Raw genomic sequence first — 12,229 nt, 5'->3', positions numbered from 1 at the left:
TATATCTATATCTATATCTATATCTATATCTATATCTATATCTATATATATCTATATATATCTATATATCTATATCTATATATCTATATATATATATTGATGTTGTGCACCGCCCAGAGCCCCTTGGGGATGGGGCGGTCTATAAATCGAAAAAATAAATAAATAAAAATAAATGTGGGCCCCCTGTTTGTCCACTGCCTGTAGTTGGCCACAGTGGAAAACAGGATGCCGGAGTATTTTTAAGCCTTCATTGGCATACAGGATGATACAGGTAGGGTACAAAAAAACAACTGTAAAACAATCCCCAAATAAAATAATAGTAGTGAATCTCTTAATAACAGAGAGACCCAACAACGTTAAAAAGAACAGAGCTATCCTTTAAGGTATAGAATTTCTAGTAAAAACTCTGCCGCCAATTCACAAACGACAGGATCAGAATTATTTAGCAAGTACAAGATCTTCTGAGCACCTGATCTCCTGGCCCAGTTCAAGAAAAGAGCATTTGCATATTTCCCCTAATTCCCTCATGTTTAGTGCAATGGAAGAGGGAATGGATGCTGGATGTCGGACCGTTCGCTTCATCCAACAGATCTGCTCTCACCTTCAGCCCAGGTGCAAACCCCCCCCCCCCCCCCCGCCCCATCAGCAGCACAGATATTAAATAGCAAGAGTGAGGAGAGGAACAGCCATGGAACTAGCTTTTAAAGGGGTTTGGACAGATTTATGGAGGAGAAGTCGATTTATGGCTCCCAATCTTGATCCTCTTTGATCTGAGATTGCAAATGCCCTAGCAGACCAGGTGCTCGGGAGCAGCAGCCGCAGAAGGCCATTGCTTACACATCTTGCACGTGATCTCCCAAAGGCACCTGGTGGGCCACTGCGAGTAGCAGAGAGCTGGACTAGATGGACTCTGGTCTGATTCAGCTGGCTTGTTCTTATGTTCTTATGGTACCAAAATAGAGGCCAGGGCCACTTCAGAAATTGAGGAGCTGCTCTAGCTCACTCACTGAATACAAAATACAAAAGGCTTCAAGGGAAGAAGAGGAGAAGAGTTAGATTTATATTCCCCATTTCTCTCCTGCAGGGAGACTCAAAGGGGCTGACAATCTCCTTTCCCTCCCCCCCCCCCCAACAAACACCCTGTGAGGTGGGTGGAGCTGAGAGAGCTCCGAAAAGCTGGGACTAGCCCAAGGTCATCCAGCTGGTGTGTGTTGGGAGTGCACAAGCTAACCTGGTTCCCCAGATAAGCCTCCACAGCTCAAGCGGCAGAGCGGGGAAACAAACCCTGTTCCTCCAGATTAGAGTACACCCGCTCTTAACCACTACGGCACTGCTCTCCAGCACCCAAAGGAGAGATGATATCATCTGGCTGTAATGGGGTTTCCGGGCTGCGGCATCATCTCTTTATGAATTCTGAGTGGATTTCAGAGTCCATTTTGGAGGCTGCAATTGACGCTGGCGCTTTGGTGAGGTGGGGAGGATTCGGTTCCTGTCCTGCCAAAACTTTCTGAAGAAGAACCAAACAAGACGGGAGATCCAAAACGGCTTCGCACCTTAAAATCAGCTTCCACGTGTAAGATAACCGGCTCTGCGCAGTGGCTGATTTTACAGGGCAGGGCGTGAATGGAATGTCCAGGTTTCCCTCCTGACAGGATGAGCTCAAAGTCCTGCAATTCATTTGGCCCTGAGTGGAAATAAAAAACCCCAAAACTGTTACGTCTGTCTGAAAAAAATATAAAGAAAATGTAAACGCTTCCCCAGGTTCAATGTCATCCACAGAAGCATCAAATCCCCCCCCCCAAAAAACATCGGTGGATCCTGCCGCCCCTCCTCCCCCCTCTTTAGGGGACTTTTAGGGGATTTGATAGTAGATCACCATCTGTTATATTTGGTATTTGGAAGCTGCATTTTAATAGGGCTGGTTTTAATGTGTATAGAGCCATAATTACTTATTTAATTAACTTTGGTATTATTGATTTTATTTTGAGCTCTATTTGTATAACTTGTTGTTCACCAGCCTGAGCCCTCCGGGGGAGGGCGGTATACAAGTATTAACAACAACAACAACAACAACAACAACAATAATAATAAATCACAGCAGCTGATGAAGTTTAACTGTTCAGGTTTTAGATGCAAGAGACAGAAAAACACTTTACCTAACTTCCCCGAATAAGGTTGGACTTCAAGTATGTCGCAGTCACTGATTTTCCCCCACGTAAACCTGACTGACGATTTGCTGTTATTATGCATCTGAGGATTTAAACGCGGAAGAGACCATCAGCGCCACAAATTTGTACTTTCTGGTTTCCCAACTAAACCACTGTTTAGGGTGGACAGCGCGATCCCACGCAGTTATTCCAGTCTAAGCCCACCAAAGCCAAGGCGTGGAAAGAATCAGCTCTTAGGCGGAAGCCTACACACCCGGAAGGATCTCCTGATATTCACACCGATGTAATGCTCTCCTGGGATGACGACCAAGTATGGCTCCAAGAGGAGCTGGAATGGCTCTGTCCGGCCTTTAATGTCTATTTCCAGGGCAATCACGTCCTCTTCTTGGATTTCTCCGTGCTCGTGGTGTCCATTCTGTTTCTGCAGACTGCACGGAGAGATCAGGAGCATATTACGGAGCTGAGGCTCTGCTGGGCAGATGTGTGACAATGCAAGGCCATGGATAAGACTCCCTGCCAATAGGCTGAGGAAGCTCAGTAAGAGTTCACTGTCATACAGGGGCATACGGGGCCTAAATGGCGCCCAGGGGCATGAGCACCCCCCACACGCACCCCCACCCGGCTCCCTGTGCCCCCTCTTTCCCCACGCCCCACTTACAGGAGCCCGCAGGGAGGCCGGGGGAGGATAGGGCTCAGACGGGCGCCTGCCTGGGCTGCCCACTGCGGTTCCCTGCCCCCCATGAAGCCAGCCTGCAGGGGGGCGGGGGGCGCCCCCCCCCCCCCCGCAGGCCAGTTTCAGAAGGGAGGCCGGGAGGGGTGCAGGGCTCGGCGGTGTGTGCCCGGGGACGTGGGATACCCCATGAGCGGTACGCCACTGCTGTCAGATGAGTCTCAAATCCTCTCTTTGAAATATGCCCATCTCCTGTGCTGGGGAAGCCCTCCTTTCCTCTTCCGCTTGTGCGTGGACGAGGACAGAAAAAGCTCTTCTGCGGACATTTCGCTAGTTCATAGCAGCTGGGGAGGCCCCCTCTCCCAAATCATGTTAGATCCCCGCAGCCCGGGGTGCTGCTTTCCCAACGAAATTCGTTCTCTGTTCATTGTCCACCTGAAGGGCAAAACTCGCAGAAACCACACAAGGGGAGAGACCTACTCTCCAGCACCAATACAACTCCAACGATGCTAGCGCAAGAAGCGCATTTTGAGATGCCAGTTGTTGGCCATGCGTCCTTTCCTGCTTACCTAGGTAGTTCTGGGATGTTCTCTAGCACGATCTGAAGCACACTGTGGTAGGACTTCAGCTGCCAAAAATTGCAAAGGACAAATAATTAATTTTGCTTATATCACAGAATCATAGACACAAGAGCTTGGAGAACACAGGAACGGAGAGGATGTCGGAGAGGTCTCCTTGATGACTTCGGAGAGCCAGGATCACAATCACAATCACAATCACCTTTATTGGCATTAGGTATTAGACAGTGGTTATACACTATTATTCAATTGTTAAATTTAAAATCATATATTACATCTATGATTTTTGCTTTCCAACTTGACCGTTCATTTGTAAAAATACAAAATGGATTAAAAGGGTTCAGCCATTCCATTCAAAGACAAATTTGTACAACAGATACCATTTGACTATATTTAGGATCCAACGCCAGGAAATATCTGGCACTTCCCAATTTGGTGCTATTTGCTAAAAGGGTAGATCCACTCCTCAGGCTCGGGAGAATTACTAATTAAAACAACAAGATGATTAAATTTTCCTGATATTGAAATAAGCAAATAAATAACATTGAGCCTTTACATACACATTTTATAATAACCCGAAGTGCCATGGCTGAAGAATATTACTCATTTATATATAGTTTATATTTGCATAATAACTGGTTTCATTCAAAGACTGTACTATCTGAAGGAAGCAACAACTGGATGGAAAACTCCTGGTGTCCTTTTACCGCTGTGCTATAGAGAGTGTCTTAACCTACTGCATCTGTGTATGGTTCTCCAGTTGCACAGTGGCAGATAGGAAGGCGCTCCAAAGGGTGATCACTACTGCACAGAGGATTATCGGCTGCCCTCTCTCCTCCTTGGAAGAACTCTATAATTCCCGAAGCCTAAAAAAAGCCCAAAATATTCTGAGGGACCCGTCTCATCCAGCACACTTTCTTTTTGAACTGTGACCATCTGGTAGACGATACAGGACTATCAAATCTAGGACAAAGAGGCTTAGAGACAGCTTCTACTCTAGAGCTGTGGCGATGCTGAACTCCGCGGCTTCGTGTTGATGTGTTTGGGGCTGTGTAGGGATGGGTGGAGGAAGGGGAAAGTGAGGATGGGGGATGAGTCTGAAATTGTATGAGTATGATGTATTGTATGAAATTGTATGAGTATGATGTATGAGTCTGACATTGTGTGCATCGAGGAATGCGGCTGTAAATTTTGTTGTGCGTGCACAATGACAATAAAAATGCTTATGCTTATGCTTTGCGTTTGGAGAGCCAGGAATTCCAGTCCTCCGGCAGCTCATCAAGGAAGCCGGCATTGATCTGGGGTCCAAGTGGATCCCAAAGTCCTCGCGGGTGGGCATAAATAAGCCCACTGCCAAGCAGGAAGGGGCTGCGTGTTAGGATTTGCAAGTGTCTGTCACAATCCTGACAACAAGGGGTTAACTGCGTGCATGTTAATTAGCTAGTGAGGTCAGTGTCTTGCTATCTACTCATTGAATAGTCATTGGGCAGTTAATCCGACATTGCGTATGTGAGGCAGAGCACGTAGGTCAGAGGTTATAAAAGTTAACTATGTTCCTTTGTCTCACACAGACTCACTGTTCTTTTTCTTTGCTACCTGTAAGATGGATTCACCTTAAGAGGTGAATGGCTAGGCCACAGGTGGGCTCACATGTGCCCAAGTTCTGCAACTAAGTTTGTACTAGAATAGTAAGGATTTGTTATGTTTATTCCATGTATACCCTACCCTGATTTAGTTCAGTAAAGTTTCTTTTTTATAATCACAGCAAAAGTCTCCTGGTCTTTCCTCTCACTCTGCTAATTACCCAAATAGGGAAACAATTCCCCAAACCGGGCCAGGCCTTTAGGGCAAAATGGTCAGACCACGGCACCTTCTCAGAGGAGAGTAAGTCCGTGTTTATCCCCATGCCAAAGCTCAGATCCGATGTGTTTCCTGCTTGGTGTGTGGGGTCTCCATTAACCAAGGGGCATCCCAGTGCGGCCATGGAAGACACCAGGTGCACCGCTGGAGTAGATGAGGCCGAGTCTACGTGGACGTTGAACCCCCCCAAGATAATAAGCCTGGGAAACCTTAAGGCCCGCTCGGATAAGACCTCTAGCATTTTCGGCAGGGCCTCTGCTGGCGCCAGTGTTTTCCAACCTTTTCGATGTCACGGTACCCTTGACCTCACTCTTCACATCTCACAGTACCCTTGCCATCCTCCCCCCACCATCCCCTCCCATCCCAGATCCCCTGCTTGCCACCCCCCACCTTCCACTCCCAGGGTGAAGGGAAGCACAGGGGATGGGGGGTGAGGGGGAAGTGACTGCTGACCTTGCAGCAGGCCCTGCCCCCTGGGCCAGCTCCATATCCTTGCTGGTGCCGGCGGGAGACACCACAAAAATGAGGGGGGCCGGTAGCATTGCCGTGGTACCCCTGGGACATGCTCACGGCACCCCAGGGTACCACGGAACCCTGGTTGGGAATCACTGGCTGGCGCGTTTGGCGGCCGTTACTCCTGCAGAAGGCCCGTACTCTCCACGGCATCCCACTCCAGGCCCACATAATCAGTACCAGAGATCATTGGGACGGGGTCTGACCCAAAGCCGTATCGGTTGGAAATGGCACCCGAGGGCAATGCCTGCTCTGTAACCGGTATTATTATGCTGTGCGGAAACGACCTGCGCTGTCTACGTGTGTAAAATAAAATAAAATTGTTTCAAAAAGGATCGGCAAGGTCCTAGCAAGCCATAATACATGTATTTTGCGCCGTGGGTCACAGAACACACTGACTGTTACAATCAATAAAATGACTTCGTGTAACGTGCGAGTTTACTACACATCATCTTGGCCACCCTGTTGAGACAAACAAAAGTTCTGAACAGGATCAACAGCGTTGTTTGCTTTTGAGTTCCAGTCAATTGAAGGTAATCCCAAAAGCTGCACAGCGTGGATGATGTCACGCATTAGAAAAGTAATAAGATAACGCGGGGGGGTGGGTGGGTGGGAAGGGTGGGGGGTTGCGGAGTCGAGAACTAACACTGGCTGTACCTTTCGGGGAAAGTAGCGGAGAGTGAACGGGTGGTCGGTGTGAGGATACAGAACGCTCATGGCCGGAGTTATAGAGAAGGCCGAATCTGTCTCCAAGTTGTACTTGATCTTCGTAAGGTCCTCATCTCCTTCGAACAGGATGGACTGCAGATTAGGCTTCATTATTTGCCAGAAACATGGAAGATCCACGTGGCTGTAATTCAATAAGCCTTTATTGGCATGCAGAACATACAATATAAATACAGTTAAAATTACTAGATAAAACTTCACACTGGATCATAAGTTCAGTTCGCAAACCTCAGCCAGAAACTTTGCCACTGCGAGACAACAGTCAAGGTCATTACAGTTTAAGAGCATATTTACTTTATCAAGCTCTGTCAGGGTTTTCATAGAGTCAATGATTTGTAATAAGCTGGATCTTGGATTCTGGTAAAGTGGGCAGTGGAGGAGAATGTGCGCAATGGAATCCAACTGCCCTGGGCTGCAGGGGCAAAGCCTCTTATCGTTTGGTAGACCCTTGAGTCTTCCTCTATGGAGCGGGGATGGCATAATATTAAATCTAGCCAGCATGTAGGCTCTCCTATATATAGGGTTGGTAAGCGCTGCAATATAGTAGGCTGGGTTTCCCTGCACAAATGGAATTGCCCACGTGGCTGTAAAAGATAGCGGGGGGAATAGCCGGGGAGGGCATTTTTTGCCCTGATCTGGATGGCCCAGAAGAAAGTTTGAGTCCAGCAGCACCTTTAAGCCCAAGGAAGTTTTATTCTTGGCTCGGTAACAGCTTTTGTGTGCTGCAGCCTGCAGGCCCACATCTTCAGGTACCCTGAGACAGAAGTCAGCAGGAACTGAATGGCCTGAGCATACGGAGTGAGATAAGGACCAGACATCTCCATCGAGTCCTGATGTCTCCATTGTCCTGATGGTTGTAATTGTCCTGATGGTTGCCAAAGGAGGTGGTGATGGCCACTAACCTGGATAGCTTCACAAAGGGCTTGGACAGATTTGCTGGAGGAGAAATTGAGGAATTTACTTGAAACACAATCTTGATCCTCCTTGATCTCAGATTGCAAATCATGCCTTAGCAGACCAGGTGCTCCAGGAGCAGCAGCAGCAGAAGGCCATTGCTTTCACATCCTGCATGTAGGCTCCCAGGAGGCACCTGGTGGGCCACTGCGAGTAGCAGAATGCTGGACTAGATGGACTCTGGTCTGATCCAGCAGGCTAGTTCTTATGTTCTTATGTGGGGCTGAGAGAGCTCCGAGAAGCTGTGAGCTGGCCCAAAGGTCACCCAGCTTGGCGTGTGTGGGAGTGCACAGGCTAATCACAGATTCCCCAGAGAAGCCTCCACAGCTCAGGTGACAGAGCCCGGGGGAATCAAGCCCAGTTCCTCCAGGTGGAATGCACGAGCTGTAGCCTCCTACGCCACTGCTGCTCCCTGTGTAATGACCCTCAATTTTCTTGGCAGTCTCCTGTCCAAGTACTAATCAGGACTGACCCTGTTTAGCTTTTATGACCTGACCAGATCGACTCTAGCCGGGGCCAGGCAGGGTCTGGGAATACCTTCATGATGCATTTCCCCAGGTATGTCCCTGGTTTGATTCAGCTGGTGAGTTCTGAGTATCTGTACCTCTTAGGCAGTGGTGGCGAACCTATGGCACGGGTGCCAGAGGTGGCACTCAGAGCCCTCTCTGTGGGCACGCGCAAACAGAGTGCCCCCCCTCACATCTAGGTTGGCCTGGGCCACTGGGCTCCATTATTAGCATTAAACCTAAGACCTCGTTTTGGGGAAGCAGTGTAGGCAACCCTGTTAAGCGCTGTTAAACCCCACAGATTTGTTTTAATACAAAAGAACTAAAAGCATGAAATCCTTTACCTGGGAGTAAGCTGGGTTGCTGCCATGGGGCTTGCTTCTGTGTAAACCCTCCTAGGGTCGTGATTCACCCGTTGGAAGAGTTGCACGGTTGCTTCAAAGCAAAGCCACAGACTACCACCAAGCTTACTCCTGAGTAGCGCACGCCTTGGAGCTAACCATTTTTTCCTGAACTGAAACCTCAGCATTCAGGTTAAATTGCTGTGTTGGCACCTTGCGATAAATAAGTGGGTTTTGGATTGCAGTTTGGGCACTCTCAAAAAGGTTTGTCATCACTGCTCTTAGGTGTCTGTTTCAGATTAGGGCCAAAGTGTGCGTGGGGGGAGGGGGGAGTTCAGCCTTTACCCATGCTGTTTTCCCAGCCCTAGCAGTTCCTGTTTGCCCCACCATGGTGTAGTGGTTAAGAGCAGGTAGATTCTAATCTGGAGAATCTAATCTAGATACACGAGCTCTTAACCTCCTACGCCACTGCTGCGGTGGGATATAAATCCAAACTCTTTCTTCTTCCAGTGGGGAAATTTGCTTGTGCTCCATCAGCACCTGTGGCAATGGGACAAACAGAGGCTCCCTGGGGCGATTTCATATTGTGAAAACATCTCCTGGCACGCCATGGCTCCCATCCAAACTGCGCATACTGAGAAGGTACGGATTCCCAGAAAGCACTGCCAACCTGACTTATAGAAGCATCTGGAAAAGATATATCATGTAGTTACACCCTTAGATGGGGAGACAGACACCGTCCTTGGGGGAGCGGGTGGCTAGTTTTGTTCCTTGATTACACTGGGAATATCTTTTACAGGACAACTGATCGATGGAGAGTAATGCGGATTCTGGAAGCCAACCCATGACTTCGGCAGTTTAAAATGGTACAACTTGTTCCTTATCTACGGAACATACATTGTGTCTCCTCTCTCAGGAAACCAGGAAAGCGAATGGACGCAATGAATGGAAATTTAACCTCTTGCTTTCAGAACAAGAATCACAAAAATTACATACAAGCTACTCTGCCAATTCTACATTTCTGCAGAAACAGACATGGAGTGGCAGTGCCTTCCCCGGCGTTTTATTTCCTCATTTATGTTTCTTGTGAATTTTGAGTGGATAGGGGGACAGTTTCACAACTTTGCCAGCCGTTGATAATATTTGACTACTTGTAATGACAGCTTCTTCCAATACTCGAGGAACAATGATAAATAAAACAGACCAAGAGAACTAGAACAGTGACTAAAGAGCTGGGAAGACCCCTGTTCAAATTCTCCCTCCGTCATGAGCCCAGTAGGTGACTTTAAGCAAATCACACTATCAGCCTCCAAATCTGCAATATGTAGAAAATCACACTGGCCTACTTAACAAGGATGTTGTAAGGACTGCAAAATAATATATGTGAAATGCTTTGAACACCAAATGACTATTAGTATTATTATTATCAAACCAAACAAGCCAACCTCTTGGAAAGCATAAAATGGCCTTTCCATTTTCTTTTAAAGTCTGAGTTTCAAAAAGCAAATATTTCCTCTGAAAACTATAAAGTACATTTTTCACATGTTAGTTTCCTAGACGTGCATCTCTCTGCTGTCTCCAAAGTTTAGTAAAACTTACAACATTATAAACAGCAAAACTGTTTTTACTGTCTCCACAGTTAGTAAACTTTCAATGTTATAAATATGGCAAAACAAGTTCTCCAGTGCTACCGAAGTAACTGGCTACAATCGCCCTTTGTGTTAAAATTAGAAAACAATTCATTTTGCAGCGACCTCAAATACATATAGGATTAAAATACTGTTCCTACACAACTGGAAAGCCAGGGTTAAAACCCCTGAAAGACTTTTCCGAAGCATAAACCCAGACACAGTAGAAAGGAAAAATCCTTCACTGACTTGATCAGTCCCCCTCTTCCCATTAGATGACTAAAAAGACTGTATCTAATACTACCCGGGTGACATATTACTCAAAAATATCATCGACCCTGCACAATTCAGTCCTGTTTTGCACAACAATGTGAAGACGCAGGAACCCAGGCTGGATTTTAAGGTCTCCAAACTTACCATTCCGGGCTAAGGCAGTGCCATTGAGCTCCATCGTGAAGTCTGCGAGCCCAGCAACCGGAAAGCACTCCGGGGCTGGAGCAGATGTGCGCCCAGATGTTCAGCAGAGCCAACCTAATCGGTTCTCCGGCAGTTCTGCGCTCCACTTCCTCCCTGGGATAAATCAGTTCCTTCTCTGCTTCTTACAGGGCCTGGAAAAAGTGCTGGCGAGGCCAGCCTGCTCAGATTCTCTCTCTTTGCAGCATGGAGCTGCCCAGCAAAGATTTCGAAAAACAGCCAGAGGCACAGAGTGTGACTCGCCTCCGCTGCGAAAGGAGACAAGAAGGCCCTCCTATGCTCTGACGTCCCCATGGGCAGCTGCCAAGGCCAGGCCCCCGCCCAGCGGTTCATCACAACAAGCCGTGTCGTTTGTTGCCCGGCTGCAGTTTTGGGCCGGTCGCACCCTGAAAAGTTTTCAAGAGATCTTTGAGAATCACAGACCGTGGCAATCGGGGATGAAGGCAACCGTGCTGAAGCAGAGGGAAATCTCAGTTCTACAGCAGGCCTTATTTCTCAGGCCAAAGAGACACTTTCTACAACTGCATTTATTTCTGGCTGTTGTGGGTTTTCGGGGCTGTGTGGCCGTGGCAGAAGAAGAGTTTGGATTTATACCCCACCTTTCTCTCCTGTAAGGAGACTCAAATCCAAATCCAAAACCTTTATTAGGCATAAAACCGGTGCCAAGAATTTCAAATACAATAAAAAGATCATTATTGCTCAACTTGCAGTACACAGAGTAAAAATATAGCAACGGGCCTTTCCCCACTTACCGTAAGCCCCGCGCTACTTGAGGAGAGTAGCGCGGGGTTCCTCCTCCCTCCCCACGGCGGAAGTGACCTGGCCGCAGCCGCCCCGGCGCTGCAGCTGTCAGCCCCCTTAAGCCTTGGCGGCATCCCAGGCGCTCTTCCGAACGGCGCCTTTTGACGACCCCACAGAGAGCCCGAGTGCGTGAGGGCGCCTAGTGATGCAGATGCAGCGCTGAGAGCACCTTGCGGCATAGGGGGGATGGAAGGGAGTGGGGAAAGGCCCAACAGCTTCAGAGATTTCAACATTAGAGTTATTTAGAAGCTTAGCCATTTTTATTTTATCAGAAAGGAGCATAAATCCTGTCGGTAATACAGTTCTCAGATCAGTTCTGATGTTGTTGTATTTTGAACAATGAAGCAGAATATGAGAAAGTGTATCAGTTGTATCAGGACAAAATCGACAGCAACGCTCATTTTGTGGAATACCAGAGAAGCGACCTTGAAGATGTACTGAGGGAAAAGAGTTACACCTTGCTCTAGTCATGACCCATCTGCAGTTGTAATTAACAAGTTGTTGCAGGTATATAGCAGGGCTAGATTTCTGAGGGATAATCCCAAAGAATATTGGAGAGCACGAGCTTTGCGCTTTGCTCAGGAGAAATTGGTACTCTTGATCAAATAATCTAGTCTTTAAGCGATGGTAAATCTCCAGAGCGGTAAGCATTTGTAGGGCCTCCCAAGAGAAGCCCAAGGAAAAGATCTTTTTTTCAATATGTAAGGAGACTCAAGGGGACTTACAAGCTCCTTTTCCTTCCTCTCCCCACAACAGTCACCTTGTGGGGGAGGTGGGGCTGAGAGAGTTCAGAGAGAACTGTGACTGGCCCAAGGTCACCCAGCAGGAATGTAGGAGTGCGAAAACACATCTGGTTCACCAGATAAGCCTCTGCCACTCAGGTGGAGGAGTGGGGAATCAAACCCGGTTCTCCAGATCAGAATCCACATGGTCTTAACAGCTACACCCCACTGGTCTGGTAGCTTTTGCCCCACAGCCCAGAAAACCCGCAACAGCCAGTTGATTCCAGC

The 12,229-nt window shown here is 47.8% G+C and overlaps 1 protein-coding gene across 1 annotated transcript in view; it reads right to left on the bottom strand.

The window, feature by feature from the left end:
• The window catches only part of PLCD1 (phospholipase C delta 1), a 160,135-nt gene extending 149,456 nt beyond the window's left edge, over positions 1-10,679 (bottom strand). Inside the window, 1 exon segment of the mRNA XM_048511360.1 lies at positions 10,362-10,679. Coding sequence (XP_048367317.1) covers positions 10,362-10,395 — 34 coding nt within the window. The 5' untranslated portion in view covers positions 10,396-10,679.
• Between the last annotated feature and the right edge of the window lie 1,550 nt (positions 10,680-12,229).

Source organism: Sphaerodactylus townsendi, linkage group LG11 (assembly GCF_021028975.2).
Source record: "Sphaerodactylus townsendi isolate TG3544 linkage group LG11, MPM_Stown_v2.3, whole genome shotgun sequence".
NCBI lineage: Eukaryota > Metazoa > Chordata > Lepidosauria > Squamata > Sphaerodactylidae > Sphaerodactylus > Sphaerodactylus townsendi.
Note: the sequence above shows the minus strand (reverse complement) of the source record. Positions and strands in the feature narration are given on the sequence as shown.